The 16,974-nt window shown below is 36.0% G+C and overlaps 1 protein-coding gene across 1 annotated transcript in view; it reads left to right on the top strand.

Moving 5' to 3' along the window:
• The window catches only part of MEI4 (meiotic double-stranded break formation protein 4), a 205,754-nt gene extending 190,493 nt beyond the window's left edge, over window positions 1-15,261 (top strand). Inside the window, exon 4 of the mRNA XM_078156771.1 lies at window positions 14,992-15,261. Within this exon, the coding sequence (XP_078012897.1) occupies window positions 14,992-15,261 (270 nt within the window). The remainder of the gene's footprint in view (window positions 1-14,991) is intronic.
• The last annotated feature ends 1,713 nt before the right edge of the window (window positions 15,262-16,974 follow it).

Below are 16,974 nucleotides of genomic sequence, written 5' to 3'. Positions count from 1 at the left end.
GACCGGAACTGAATAGAAAATTTGACTTTCAAATACAAGACTCAAGTGAAACATGAAGAGGTAAACAAGAAAGAGAAATCATAAGAGATTTATTGAGGTTGAACTGTTTACATTACTGCATGAAAAAATTATATTTGTAACTCATGGGACCTTTGTCAGTATTAGGGTAGTTGGAGGGTAAAATTTATATGTATGTACAGATAGATAGATAGATAGATAGATAGATAGATAGATAGATAGATAGAGGGCACAGGGTGAGTTGAAGATGAAGGGGTGTTATCTGGAGAATAAAATTAAGTGGTGAGAGAGGATTATACTGGGAGAAGGAGAAAGGAGAGGTAGAATGGGGTAAATTATCTCACATAAAACAGACAAGAAAAGGCTTCTATAGTGGAGGGGAAACAGAAAGGTAAGAGGGAATGAGTGAATGTTATTCTCATCAGATTTGGAGGAGGGAATAGCATACACACTCAATTGGGTATGGAAATCTTATCTTACCCTACGGAAAATAGGGGGAAAGGGGATAAGAGAGCAGGGAGATGATAGAGGGGAGAACAGATTGGGGGGGTGGGTTCAAAAGCAAACACTTCTAAGAGGGACAGGGTCAAAAGAGAGAATAGAATAAATGGAGGGTGGGATAGGATCAAGGGAAATATAGTTAGTTTTCCACAGCATGACTACTATGGGAGTGTTTTGCCTGACTACTTATGTTATCACCTGTATTGAGGTGCTTGCCTTTTTAGTGAGGGTGGGTGGGGAGGGAGGAAGGGAGAAAATATGTAACCCAAAGTTTTAAAAACACATGTTAAAAAAATTGTTTTCACATGCAACTGGGAAATAAGAAATACAGGAAGTGGAATATAGAAATCCATCCTGCTCTACAGGAAAATAGAAAGGGAAGGGGTTAAGAGAAGGGGAGGAGAGATAGAAGGGAAGGCAGATTAGGGGAAGGGGTATCCAGAATGCATGCCATCTTGGGGTGGGGGGAGGGATGAGATGGGGAGAAAATTTGAAACTCAAAATCTTGTGGAAGTGAATTTTGAAAACTAAAAATAAATGTAAAAAAAAGGTACCAAAAAATTTTTAAAAAGAAGTGGGAAAGTGAAAAAGGTATTTTGAAGTAAAGGAGAACAAAGAAGGGGAAGTTTAAATAACTAACAGAAAGAAATAAAGAAAAAGAGATCATTAAGTAGAATTCCAAAATTAGGAAAATGGTTGACAGATAGGAAGGAAGCAAGGGTAGGATTTGAGCTAGCGAATTAGAAATCTTGCAAGAAAAATCAATTAAAAATCAGAACAAAAGATGTGTCTTATAATTCAACCCAATGTTGCGTTACATTTATAGGCTGCTATTTTTGATGGAACTTGAATTCTACTAAAATCCCCAGATCTTTCTGAGGCTAGGTGCTATCTAAATGTATCTCCCCAATCTTTTTCTTAGGAAGTTGATTCTTTTGAACCAAGGATTATGATTAGATTTTTATCCTATTAGAGTCAGATGGATATTTAAGTTTGTCAAGCTATTTTTTGATCCTAGCTTTATTTTCTGATCCTGACTTTATTATCCATTGCGTAGCTATAGCCTTCTCATATTTATATCACATGCAGTTGATAAGCATGTCATCTATACATTTATCCAAGTCATTGAAAAAAATTGTTAAAGGTTGTATTAGGAAAATTATTTGTGAAATTCAGCATCTGCACCCTCCTTATAAAATGCTAGTAAAAATGCATTAGTGTGACTCATTTAACAGTCCAGGTGTTGTATGTAGATGTATTGCTTAAGTTATGTTCAACTGTTTCTTTAAAGGATCCATGTAGATCAGTGTTAATCAGTGCATTGGTAAATGCTGTATGTATTAATCTTCTAAATTGCTTTAATAATGTCTTTACTTATAGTTTTATTTTGAGAATTATCATTGGAACTATGAGAATATAAAATATGAGTAAGAAATTATTACTTGTTTACTTGATTCTATTTATAGATTTTTTTATTCTATTTTTTTCCCTCTAGCTACTGCTTGAGTTTACAAATAGAACTACTGTCATTCTCTTTTGAGTCATTCAGAAAAGTTACTTGCTTTACCAGTCTTAATTACCATTCATTCCATCAGAAACTGGGCCACAGATTGCAAAGGACCCAACTCCTAGCAATATTTACCCTTTACTTTCTTTATTCATCACATATTGCTAGCCCAATATTGCTAGCTCCCAGCTTGAGGAGGCCTTTTCTGAGGTACTATCCACTTATTTATTGCTTTGGCAAACTAGTGACTGCTTAGCTAAACTATCTGACCCATTAGATAGCATTTATATAGCACTTTAAGATTTGCAAAATGCTTACAAATATTATCTCATTTAATCCTCACAAGAATTCCAGGAGATAGGTACTGTTTTTCAGTTGAGGAAACTTGAGACAAATAGTGGTTGTCACTTGCCAAAAGTTACATGGCTACTGTTTGAGGCTAGATTTGAAGTCAGGTCTTCCTGACTGCAGGTCTAAATGCTCTGTCATGGTAGTTAAGAAGTCTCTTTCTCTAAGCTGTTTTTTTTTTAATCTAATAATTCTTAAAGAATCCAAGTTCCATGTAACACCAGAGAGATCTAGAAGTTCACAGAAGCTCATATAATTTTTTAAAACATTTTGTATTTGTAAAAAGAGATTTTAAAAACACTTTCCCCTTGCCGCTATTAAACAGTTCAACTCAATCTTCGATAATAATGCAGTTCTAATGAACTGAATATACTAAAGAACACTAATGGGTAGGAAGGAAATTAGATAAATTTGAGTACTTTTCTAGGAATCCAGCACTCAACAGTGGCTCTTGGGGATGTAATTAAGGGGACACCTGAGGCCAAACAAATTTGACCTTAAGTTTCTAAACTAAATTTGTAGAGAGCCCTGGTCATTTATAATCAGTTTTCTTCGTTGTTGCTGATGGGCTTGGATCTGTTGCGTTGTAAAAGATGCACTGTATGCTCACCTTGGCAAATTTATCTGAGCTCTTGCAGAGCAGCCCCTAGGCAATTTTGTTTCCAGCCTCTGGCTTTTGCCTGGCTGGGCATTCATTGATGCTGCTCCAGGAAATCTGTTTTCTGGCTTCTGCTTGGCTGGGCAGGTTTGGATGGTATCTTCAATAATCTTTATTTCAATATTCTAACTAAAGATTTCTTGCTGATTTCACCTCCACTGACTATTTGGGCATTTGTTTTTCATTCAGAAATAGCCACCTGGTGTGTCTCTGTTTCAAGTATCAGACTCTATGTGGTTTAGTCTCACAGCTATGATTTCTTTTTTCCTTATGCTTTGCCTTAGTTACATGATGAAAGTGGTTTAATTAGTGATATCTCTGTACCCCATCCCAAATAGCCACTCACCTTGGTTTACTCAGGAAGGGGAATGAGTAATCAGACCTGGGACCTCCTCATTCCAAACCTCCTTACCCCTTCATACTGTTTTTACCTAAGCACGTGTATAGAATGTTTGTACTAAATTGACCACTAAGTAACAAATGATTTTTGAAGTGGTTTTCTATGTGTCCTCTGTAAAGTTGAGGATAGTTCTATGAGAATGTATATTTCTAGGTCCACTTACTGGCCTTTGGGGTACAGATGGATCTCTGCTTAGGGTAACTAAGATGCAGTGAAGCCTTTGTTGAAGTCCCTTGGTCTGAAGAATCATATCTTCTAAAGTGTTCAGAGCTAGTCTTAGACTCATAAATTATTTCTGAGCTTAGTTTGTATGTGTTTTAAGTTAATCATTTTGGAGAAGAACCATAAATGGTAGGGCAAAGGGTCCAATCTAAAGCCCCAAAGAGAAGAGGGACTATGTGCCTTTTCTTCCTCCTTGTTTCTGAGAGTTCTTCCAAACCTCTTTAGTTTCCTTCTCTTCCTTCCTCCCCCCAAAAATTAACCTAGATGTGTTTCCTCATTTAACAAGTCTACATTTAAGAACACAGCTCCCCAGAATGATATGATGATGCAGAATAAAGCCTTCTTTCATGAGGATTGAAAGATAGTAGTCTGAAACAGCCCTCTCCAAAGTTAGCATTGTTCATTTTATTGGGAAATTGAATGGCTGTTTTTCAGTCCTCAGTTTCTTTACCTCTAAAGCATTTGTCTCTTTAAAGCACTTTCTTCTCCTAGAAACTTCTCCTATCTAGCCTTGTGTGATGTTGATTTTGTTTCTATTTTTATCTATATGAGCACTCTTCATCAATATCCTCTACTGGATCGTCATCTAGATCATGCTTCCTCTCCATGAATATCTCTAGGCTCTCTTATTGTTTGTACACATGTGTACATGTATGTATACACATATGTATATGTGTATATACGTATATATACACATATGTGTGTGTTTGTATACATATACATATATGTGTGTATGCACAAGATGTATGTATATATTGTACATATTGTATAAACAACGCATGCATTTATATACATACTATATATATATATATATAAATATGTGTGTGTATATATGTGTGTGTGTGTGTGTGTGTGTGTGTGTGTGTGTGTGTGTGTGTGTGTGTAAATAATGAGGGCCCAGGTCAGAGCACTTTAGGAGACATTCATGGAGAATAAGTGTGATATGGATGAAGATCCAGTAGAGGATATTCACAAGTAATTTTCATATAGATAAAAAGAGAAACAGACAAAGCAAAGTGTATATGTGTGTATATACACACACTCTCTCTCAGTGATATGATTCGATTCAAGTATCATCCCTTTGCAGATATTCTCCAAAACACTAGATATCCAACCTTAGTCTCCTGAAATAAATTCCTACATCACCAACTGCCTTTTGGACATCTCTAACTAGATGCTTCTAACTCAACATGTCTAGAACAGAATTCATTTTCTTTCATTCCAGTCCTCTCCTCTTCCCACCTTTTCTAATATTATCAAGAGCATCACCATCATCCCAGTAGTCCAGGCTCACAACTTTAATGTCATCCTCAACTCCTCATTCTCACTCACCCCATACATACAATCCACTGTCAAATCTTAGGGTTTCTACCTTAACAACATCTCTTGTTTCTGCATGCGTTCACTTCTCTCCACTCCCATAGTCACCCCTCATACAAGCCCTCATCACCCCTTCTTTGGACTATTGTCAAGGGCTTCTAATTGGTCTCCCTTCTTCATGTCTTTCCCCAACTCCAATACATTATCCACTCAGATGCCAAAGTGATTATACTAAAGTGTGGAGCTATACATTGTCATCTCCTTACCAGTAAATTCTGGTGCCTCTCCTTTACATCCAAAATATAAAGTCCTCTGATATTTAGAGCTCATCAGAAACTGCCCCCTTACTATTTTCCCAGTCTTCTCACACTCTACTTCACTGTATATACTCTATGATCCAGCCAAATTTGTACTACTTGCTGATCCCCTTACCTAGGATATTCTGTGTCCCATTTCCATATCTTTGTAATGTTTGCTCCCCTTGACTGAAATGCCCTCCCTCCTTAACTCTATGTCTTAGTTTATCTTAGTTACTTCCTTTCTTTTCTTTTCCTCCTTCCTTCAATACCCAACTCAAATACCACCTGCTGCAAGAGACTTTTCCTGGTCCCCATACACCCTACCCTAGTTGCTAGTGACTTTCTTCCTGAGATTACCTTTCATCTGTTCTAGATATACCTTGTAAATCACTAGTTATTTTCATATTGTCATTCCCCCCACACACACATACAACCCATTTTAAGATGTAAGGTCCTTGAATACAAGGAGTGTTTTTATGTTTTCTCCATATTGCTAGTACTTATCACAGTGCCTGGCATATAATAAGAGCTTAATAAATGATTGTTGACTGACTGATTTTTCATTCCATCTTCAAAGGCATTTGAGAATTTTTAAATGCTTATAATTTACATAACCTCCTAACCTTTGTATGGAAAGGCATATTCCAGAGGTTAGCCAGGCCAACACTTCTTCAAGTCTAATTTTAACTTAAAAGCCTCTTGTTATTCTTAATTGTTATTAGAACAGAAGGCTGTACTTTACTTTGGGTAGTATAAGATTATAAACACCTGTTTTTTCTAGAATAAGCTTCAACAAATTGATCTGTTCCCCACCAAAACAGAGCTTTGAAAAGATTCTTTTACTATTTTATATTCACTCTTCAGTACCCCTCACATCTTAAAAGTAAAGAAGATAACCTGCTGTTAGAATAATTCCCATTGGGTCTTCAAGATGGATGCTCCTGCTTTTTTGTTGAGTAAGCTTCTTTATCTGACAGACTCTAACACTTACCATTAAGCAAGTCTCAATTATAAATCAAAAGCCTTTCCATGAACCCCACAAGAATAATAGGAAGATTGCAGAGTATTTAGATTGATCAGAAGGCCACAGTAGGTTTAAGCCTTTAGTGAAGAATTTTTTTTTTTACTGTTAGAGGCTTGTTGAAGAGAATTTTCTGAGTCTTTGGTAAGTCCAATATCATTTGGATTGGCTAGTTTACTTTGCTTGCTTTTTTTTCTCAAGAACATACTGAAACCATACTTAAAAGTTAATTAGGGCAGGGAGCTAAATTCCAACTATCAACTTAGATTCCAAGTTGCATAAGGATAAAAGCCCTGTGCATGAGGAGTGAGGCACTCCTCAATCTTGACAAACCATCTAACTGGGCACATGACCATGGCAAATGTGGAAGTGAAAGGAAAGGTACCCACCTGAAATAGTTCCTGCCTAAATATACTTTTCATGCTTTTGTCAAATAAACTTCTTTTGTTCAATGTTATTTGATCTGTGTCTCATTCTGTACCATTCTCAAGCCTGAACAACCAGGTTGGCCTGAGTTAGAGTTCGTTCAGACATCTTCCTTCAAGCTCAAAACTCATTTCTAAGAAACTTCTAATTAGCCCCAAACTTATTCCTTTAATTCTTCAGTCACATATGTGGTCTCATTTTACTCTCACCACCAAAGGTGCAGATACATCTTTCTACATGTACCTAGTGTTGAAAGCAAATGTATGAATGTGGAAAGAAGCCAACTCAAAGAGAATAAAGTAATACATAAGTGCAGTCCATATCATTTGCTTACTGAGTGACTGTTTTGCACTTGGTTAGCAGAACAGCAGCTTTGCGACTATCCTCATTTTGTTCTATGTGATTCTTTGGGTCTCCCCAGCTAAATATAAAGGAGACCATTTAACCACAATATCTTAAAATTTTAAGGCTATAAAGAACAATTTAGACTGAGCTCATAGTACTCCATTCCCCTGTAAGGAACATTGTAGATTAAGCCCGTAGCATCCTATCCCTACTCATCCTTCAAAGACCAAAAGATTATTCTGATTACCTAATTCAGTAATGGCTATACCCCCTTTAGGCCTCACCTAGTGCTTTATTTGAATCTCTTCTGTGCACAAATCAATTGCTATGCACATAATGACTAACAAATGTTTCTTGAATCAAACCCACCCATTTTACAGATGAATAAATTCACTAGAGAAGTGAAATGATTTACTGGATATTTCTCAGCCAGCTTTATTTGCTAAATTTTTTTTTCTTTATTTATTTCCCCCCCCCCAGGGAAGGAAAGAAGGCAAATGCTAGTTAATTGAAAAAAGAACAAAAAATAATGAAGCTTGTATTTTGTCTTAATATTACAATTTCTTCCTTCCTAAGTAATAGAAATCTGCAGACAATTTCTTGAAGAAAAATAGTTTTGCTTCTTGTCTTGGGTTTCTCCAAAAGCTATTAGCAGAATGACTAAGAGAGTTATTTATTTCATATCCCCCAGAAAAAAAATGCTAAAAAACTGCATATAACTCATGGCAGATACTTAAAGCATGAACAGGCATTTCACTTTCACCTCAGATCTACCTCTTGGGCAGTTCATTCATGGTATATCATTTGACTAGCCTGGCATAAACAACTCATCCTTCTGAGGATGATCATTTCCTCTCACAGTACTTGCTACAAGGGAGACTTCCCACAGAGCAGTCAGCATTCCCTGAGGAATCTAGGAATTCCTGAACTCCTGGTAGCCACTAGGCTTGAAAAGAACATCTCATATTATCACTGGTCACCTGTGATCAGGAAAAGAAATACAACACAGAAGCATATTTTGATATACACTTTCAAGCTCACCTAAACACCTCTTACTAATATGCTTGAGCAATCACAATAGCTGCTGGGGGATGCTGATACCCTCCCCTCTCCTGGGAAGTCCAAGGGAAAACCTAAGAGTCATGCCATGCTCAGCAGACAGGAAAAGAAAGTATGAAAACAGAATCGTTCCTTTTAAAATCTACCAAGTAGGCATTTATTCCTGACTCAGAAGCCAAGATTTATGAAAAAAAATAATATTTAAGCATTTTATAATGCCAGCATTTATTTCATGCGTCACAATGCATGTCTGCATTTTCTTTGACAAAACCCTCAGTTCTGGGGAAGGGAAGGTCAGGGAGCATACATAAACACCAACTAGAAGCCACTAGTTGTGCATATTTTTTATCTAGGGGCCCTCCCACTAGGTGTGACCAGATTGCAACCTCACCTCCAGGGAGAGTTCCCCATTCTGTAGATCGAGATGGACAGCCCCCCACCGTTGCCCCAATTCCAATTCTGATCTTTTTTTATTTGTTATCTCTGTGACCTTGGGCAAGTGCCTTAACTTCATTGAGACTCAATTTCATCTACTGTGAAGTAGTTGGTCTTAAACTACAAGGGCCCTTTCAGCTCTAAAACTGTGATCCATAGCGAAAAGCAGATAAAGCTCACCTCAGATCCTTTATGCCATAGTGATATATGGCACAGAGTGTGCCAATTGTTACATAAACATTTCTATTCGAAAATATTTAGAGATCTCTAATTTAAAGATTAGTTTTCTCCATGCTTCTGTTGAAAATAATTCAGAATAGAAGGCATTGAGATAGTCAATGTTGAGGTATACCCATAAGAAAAATTCTCACTTGGTACTTAAGCTATTTTTTGGCTGTATTCTATGACTTGTTTTTCTTCTCTGCAGCATTCTAATTTCTTCCTTGCTTTTACAGCAGTAATTTTTAATGTGAAATTATGTTTAAACATCTTATGAAGCAACATATTTATTTCAAAAAGTGTTTCACTACCTGTCTATATGTCCTTTGCCTATTTTTACATTCTCATTCATGTACCTTATTTCTTGTGTAAATGTAAAGGTTTTCCTTTATAAGAAACTTGTAGCTGCTACATGTTTTAAGTTGTTACTTAGATACTCTTGCCAACATCAAGATCAAATGATGACCCAAATCATGCAATTCCTGAATTGATTTCCCATCTTTACTTCAATATTCCAGCAGATCCAGGATCTCATGATATGAATATTCTCTCTAAAGATAGAAATCATACACTTTCTGTGCATGCTTGGCCAGTTCTTGATCTTCTTTGCCCATAAATTTGAGTCAGAGTGTCCATCCTCTGTGATGGCCACTTACCTTGCATTTTCCTGGCATTATAGAGAGAACAATGGAGCTGAAAAGATGTCCATCAGTTGTTTCTCATTCCTACTATATGACCCATCTTTTTTCTATCAATAACATTTTTCTTCTATGACATCAGTTTTTCCAGCCTTTCATTGGAAAAACCATGCATCCAAGTGTAATGTATAAGTAATAAATATGATATTTAATGTAGACTAAAGTGCACATGGTTTTTTTTTAACATGGAAACAATTGTGTTTAAGATTAGTCACTGCCTGACTAAATGTATTTTTAATAAGCACCTAGTCAAGGCAGCAAGTCATTGTGGCATTGTACTTGAAGTCAAGAAGACCCAGGTTTAAATCCTGCCAAATATTTGCTAAATGTGTGACTCTGGGCAAATCACTTAACTTTTCTATGCATCAGTTTACTTATCTATAAAATGAGCAGGTTGCATTTGATACCTATAAGATCACTATAAATACCTACAAATCTGTGATTCTGTGACTTTTGGTATCCTTGTCATTTCTGACTGGGTTGTAATGCCCAATTTAAGGGTAATGTTATGGATGTTATTTATGAGACATCAAAACAAGTTATTACATAAAGAGGCTTAATGAAGTATTACATTTTGAAATAAAAAAGTTTCCAACACAAATTGCAAACTACCAAATTTCAAAAAATATAGTGTATTGGGGATTTTAGTTATTATTTTATATATGATGCTAGAGAAAGACAAGTGGTTTCATATCATTATTTTCCACCTTATTATTTTTAGTCTGTAACTGAGGCAACTTAAGGATAATGCATAAGTTTAAGGAAACTGAGAGGTCACCTATATAAGATTATACCCAAACCATTTAAAAAAATAGATATTATTTCTCTTGTAAAAGATATAAGATGTAGAAGATTACACACCTTCCTTTAGGATTTTTTACAATAAGAGGATACTAGAGTTGTTTGGAAGTATAAAGATCTAATCCAGTCACCTTCATTTTATAGGTGAAGAAAGGGAGACTCAGTGAGATTAAGCATTTTGCAAACAATCACATGGCTAATAAGTGTACAAACCTGAGCTAAAACTGATTCCAGAACTATTGTTTTGGAGTTCTCACAGATAGTAAATTGAAACAACCTCCTCCTGCACGTCTACTCATTGACCTTCTCAGGCAGCATTTTAGGCCCCCAGGATGAATGAAGTTATAAATAATTCTACCACTGATATAAAGTGGGTTCATAGAGCAAGGGAGTATTTAAAAAATTACCAGAGAATTTGGGGAGTCTACGTCAACAGGAGCTATCTGAACATTGTGAATGTTGCTACATTCATAAAGAGACGTGCAAAACACTATGGGCAGGTAGAACTGAGGGCTTCTACTGGGTGACATTTCAGAAGCATCCCAAGTGCCACAAGTAATGCCACATACATCTCTAAGGTTAAGGCCTTTGTTAAAATGTAAATGTAGCCACTCTTAGCTATTAACACCATGCTAGATAAATTAACTTATCAGGTTATCTGTTAGAGATCAGGATTCTAAGGTAAAAGAATATAGGACAGGTATTGATATATGTTTTGATGGAAGGAAGAGGATGAGAAAAAGAGGATGATAGAACAAGCCGAGGAAGGATTCCATATTGGGATTCCCTGGCAGCCAGACAAAAAAAAAAAAGCATGAGTGGCTCTGGATGTTGACAGGGTTGGGAAGCAGAGGGAGAGTGTAAAAAAGAAAGAGGAAGAACTCAAGGCAGAGCAAGGTAGGTACCAGTCATAAACTTCACCTAATTCAGAATTTTGCTGTGTCAGCCATGGATACCAATCAATCTTTAATATTATAATAATCTTAAAAGAAATGGTTACATACAAAGAACTTTGATTACATCCCAAGGACTTAATTTCAGTGACATCTATCCTTGGCCCATACTCTCTCCAAATCTCCTAAACACTAAATATATTATTTTGTTGTTGTTGTTGTTTGGTGATTAATAACAGTGGTGACACACTGACAATCTGTGAATCTGACATTTAAGGATTGACTTAAGTTTGGAAAAATCCTTCTCCTGGTTGGTCTCAGAGTGGTTAATTTTTCAGACACAGCAATTCATGAAAACAATTGACTGAAGTCACAGGGGGATTTAGATATGTATCGGTGGAGGAGAACCCAGATAGATGAAATAACACATGTCCTTGAAATCTATCACAGCTTGTGAGAGACCAGTCTGGCTATCATCCCTCAGTGATCCTCCAGCTTGGTCCCCAGATTGGCTCATTTTGCTCATCCAGTGACCAATCACCCTTCTACTACATTTCACAGAAGTAATCCATAACAGGGGAGATGCCAGGTTTCCTGATACCAGTCAGTCATGGAAACATTAAGATGTCAAAGAATTGAAGTTTTCTCACCCAAAATGCAATGAGGAGATGCATGCTGGGTAAAGAACAGACCACAACACGTTATAAACAAGGAACTGTGCAAAAGGAGAATAATGTGTGTATTATCTGAGCAAAAAAGATGATGTGCTGGTCTTGTGTCAAAAGAGAACTAACCAGTGGACAGCCCTGGTCCACTGGCATCCTCATGATGTCAAGAAAAATTAATAATAAGCTTTGAGGTTGGCAGTGTTTGCATATATGTGTGTGTGTGTGTGTGTGTGTGTGTGTATATATATATATATACGTACGTATATATATATATATATATATATATACGTACGTATATATATATATATATATATATATAAAATCTCATTTGATCCTCACAATAATCCTTTGAAGAAGGAGCTATTATTAGCCTCCTTTTATGGAAGAAATTGAGGCTTAAGTGACTTGCCCTATGTTCCTTAACTAGTAAGTTTCAGAGCTAGACAGCAAATCCAGTGATCTGTTCTTTACATCACCAAGCTGCCTCTGTGAGAAAGTGAGAAAACTAGAACATTAGGTAGATCCCTTGTGATTAACTTTTGAGAGGACAGGAACAAGAGTCATACAAGATGAGCAGGGCTAGATGAATTGTTATGAACAGAAAGAATACTTACAATGATCAGATCACATATCCATTGGAATATTTGACCCAGAGCAAATTTCACCAGCCCTGACATTCTAGATCGTGGAACATAAATAATAAAAAGGTATAATAAATCTTACAAGTAAGTATGAAAATGCGTGACTTTCTCTAGTATTTTTTTCTAAAATAATATTCTGTAGGAAACAAAAATAACACCGCCAAAGTCTTATTTTCAAGTTGAGTGAGATGTGGGATTCGCCTGTTATCTGATTTATTTTAAACATAAGTATATTTCTTTTACCTTCTGAACCAAGAATTAGAAATAGGTTCATAAAATCTCTCTGATATCTGTTAGATTTAGGTTGCTTAAAAATATGCGGTAGTAAGCTTATCCTCAAAAAAAAGATGAAAAAAATGCAACTTACACTTTTCTTTGAAAAAGTAGGGAACTTTGGGTTTGAGTTATTACATATATTGTCAGACTTGATTGATATGTTAATTTTGATGAACTGCTTTTGTTTTTATCTATCTTTTTAATTTTTGTTTTTTCACTGTTGTTCTAAGAGAAGGTCAGGGGAGAGGAATATATTCTGAAGTGAAAGTGACCAAAGCAAAGGCATAAATAAAAATTGTAGATGTAAAAATAAATGTGTGTTATGGTATTCAGGATATTTTATTGTATTTGTGTTTTTGTACTGTATTTTATTGTATATTTTATTGTGTTTTCTGTTCAGTCTTGGGGGGGTGGGGTGTGTGTGTTACTACACCTGAGATTTCATCATTGCAGGAAACTCTGAGTGAAGAACTTCCTCTTCTGTGCAAATTGGCACCTTCTTTGCAAACTATAGGCTGAGGGAGTTGCCTAGGGCACTGAAAGATTATGTGACAGGCCCAGGGTCACAGAGCCATTAAAGTGACTTAAACAGAATTTGAATCAGAGTTCTTCCTGCCTTTGAATTAATTTCTGAACACTCTGCCATGCCATGTTACCTCTTGTGGAGTCTTAAAAACTGTAATCTAACAAATTTAAAATAAGGTAAAGTATTTGGCATATCTTATTAAAGGTGACTTTACTGTGGGGCAGCTAGGTGGCGCAGTGGATAGAGCACCAGCCCTGAAGTCAGGAGGACCTGAGTTCAAATCCATTCTCAGACCAAACACTTGACACTAGCTGTGTGACCCCAGGCAAGTAACTTAACCCCAATTAACTAAAAATAAAAAAAAAACAATTTAAAAAGAGGTGATTTTAGTTTGTTTAAACCAGGGTGAGGAACCTGCAAACTTGAGGCCACATGTGGCCTTCTAGGTCCTTGGGTGCAGCCTTTTGAGTGAGTCCAAGTTTTGCAGACCAAATCTTTTATTAAGGGGATTTGCTTTGTGAAGTTTGGATTCATTCAAAGGGCCGCACTTGAGACCTAGAGGGCCACATGTGGCCTTGAGTTCTCAGGTTCTCCATTCCTCTCCCCCTCACCCCCATAAAGTGCCATTACTAGTTTCCAATAGTTTAAAACCTTTTATCTAATAGTGTGCTATAATGGAAAGAGCTCTGGATTTAGCAAAAGGGGACCTGTGTTCATATTTCAGTTCAAATTCTTATTATGTGGGTGACCAGAAACAATTTTAAACCTCTGGGAGCTTTAGCTTCCTCATTTGTAAAATGAGAATAATAAACCGATACCAACCTTACATTGTTGTTGTGAGGAAAACGCTTTTCTTATAACACATCTACTAAGGAAGGTATTGGCATTTTTTGACTATCTGTTGATATTTGTGCTCAAAATATCCTTGTATATTCTTATTTCAACAGTATACATTCCTGTAGTCTGTTAGGGGGAGAAAATAGCATTCTGTTTATGTGCTGTTACAGTTGGTAGAATCAATAAACTTCAGTGGCAGACTCTTCTTTATAAATAAAGATGATGAAACCATTTTCTGCCATTACACAGATGTCATTAGATCCCAGAATTTGTGCTTTTAGTCATCTGCTTTGCAAACCTTGCATGGCCTTACTTCATTTGCAGCCAGCATTCCCAGATAACAACATCAACAAGAGTAAAATATTTATAATACATTATATTTTCAATAATAATCTTCCCTGTAAGCCCATGAACAGGCAAGCCACTCCCAACTTCCATAGATAGGAACACAGATCAACTTCAATCTCATATAGATAAACCTTAACTTAGTTGCATACAAGGAAAAATTCATGGTAATTCGAATTATCTTCCTCAGAGGTGCCTATTTTATTTTACATTCATATAATTACTTGGTTGTCATTTTCAGCAAAAAAAAAAAGTAGGAGAATAAATTGTTAGGCATTCTTCTAATGGCAAATGAGGAGAATAGGGTCTTGGAATCCATTATGCAGAAAAAGAAGAACCCTAAAATTATAAGAAGCTTGAGTCAAGAGACTGCCTTCACTTCCCTTTTTTCTGTCATATAGCAGACTATGACGTATAGAGAAGGTGGTCAAGCAACATATTGTTTTCCTTGTCTGAGAATATTGTAGTTTTCTTAGGTTGGCTACTACTATATTTTCACCAAGATTATTTTTTCTTTATTATTTGTAGGTCCAAGCAGAATATGATGTGACATGCTATGAGAACATGTTCTCTCTCTTCTGGGTTCTAGAACAGCTGCTTCAGGATGGAACAGAAGACAATATTATGGCAAGTATAGACCCTGCAGAACAGGAGACTAAGAAGTTTCTTGAGCAGCTTGATCAAACTATTCTCCATCTCTCGGATGAATTCCCTTTGTTTACTTTATACATATGGAGAGTGGGTGTTCTTTTGAACTCAGCTCAGATAAGAACTGTTGAAAATAACTCACCTCCCTAGCCATTGATCATATTTCTCAAATATATTTAAGGTGTGTTTGGAAGATTTTCTGCTTGAAAGATTTTCAGAAGAATTATTTTAAAAGACTCAGTATTACAAACATAAAATGGACTTGGCAATGAAATTACTCATTTTGCTTCACTGTTTAGCTTAAAAATTGTGTATAGTAGAATATGGAAGCCATGTTGGCCTTCTGTTATAAAGCTAACTTACGGTAAGTACATCCTTCTTCATCTTGCCTCCTCCTCTTGGAAATGTACCAATATTCAGATTGTATTAATTATATTATCATTATTGTCTTTCTCCTATGAGATCCTTTGGTTTATTTATGCCTATATTACATAAATAGAACAATCTTTAAATATACTTCCATGTAAGAGAATCTAATTGAGATACAAAAATAATTTACAATGTTTCCTCTCTTTACCAATAGTTTTGAGATAAGAGGTCATTGCAGTAATTTATTTTTTTTCCTCATACTTTCAACTCCATCATTGTATGTAGTAATAGCATGGACACATTGAAAAAATGAAAGGTTTTTTTTTTAAATATTCTACAACTGTTTAGCCTTTAACTTCAAGTAGCAAATTGTTCAAAAAAATTTCAGCATTCAGTGCTGAAATGTGTTGGCAGCTGCATTTGGTCTACAGAGATATTGAAAAAACATTTCTTTTTCATTTGTTGCTAAAAATAGAACATTACCATATTTCTGTAATTGGTTTTTAAAGCAGTTCGTGTACCTATAAGTAAGCCACTCAAGACTGACAAATTCTAAAATCTCTGTCCAGAATTACATTGTACAGTTATTAAATTTGTTGATTCTACCATTGACACTCTCCCATTGACTTTATTTCAGTTTTCAGATGTCTCACCATCAAATGTTTCTCAAACATCCCCCAATGTGCCTACAACCATGTTAGAGATTTACAGTACAATAAAGACCCACTTACTCCTTTATACCCGGGTGGTAATGTTTAATGTCAGTGACAAGACCTAAATGACTAGCATCAGAAGATATTAATTCTATCTATATGGAGATAACATCTATCTGTCAAGTTTTTAAAACCACTAGATAATTTAATAATGTCTGAATAATGAAATATATTTTACTAATTTAAATTGTTTCTAATAATGTTAGGCCCTATTTTAAATATCCCTCACTTGAAGCATACTAACTAAATAGAAGTGGTTCTTAAAGTAGGCCATCTGGAAGAAAGACCAAGACAGTAGGGGAGAGAATGCATGGGAGGAGATAAAGGGAGATGTTGTTGATAGCGGGATCAGGGTTTAACATAAATCGTGAGAGTGTTGGACTCTCGTTATTCCCAAGAGGTTTGTGCTCTACTCTGCTCTACAATCCATTCATTCCAGTATCCTTTCATCCTAAATGTCACTGTTGCGCAAGAACATAAATCAAATTCATATAAAAGGAAGAATGATGACCCTTCTCCATACCACATCTCATTCTTTTGCAGATTCGAAGAAGTTCAGTGATGTATTCATAACCATACTATCAATGTGTGTCTAAGGTAGGATTTGAACCCAGATCTCCTAAGTTCTATGCCCAGTTGCCATCTCTACTACACCATGCCAAGATTAGAGAAGAAGGCAGGAGGAGTTGGCTCAAATGAGCTTACAATATGTGAAAAAGGTCTGCTTTTATTAATTTCTGTACTCTTCTTTAATTGGTATGCAAATTTAATTTCAATTAAA

The sequence above is a fragment of the Phascolarctos cinereus genome, unplaced genomic scaffold (assembly GCF_003287225.1).
Source record: "Phascolarctos cinereus isolate Bilbo 61053 unplaced genomic scaffold, phaCin_HiC Scaffold_5;HRSCAF=322, whole genome shotgun sequence".
Classification (NCBI taxonomy): Eukaryota; Metazoa; Chordata; class Mammalia; order Diprotodontia; family Phascolarctidae; genus Phascolarctos; species Phascolarctos cinereus.
The sequence above is the reverse complement of the archived record's forward strand: the minus strand, read 5'-3'. Positions and strand labels throughout refer to the sequence as shown.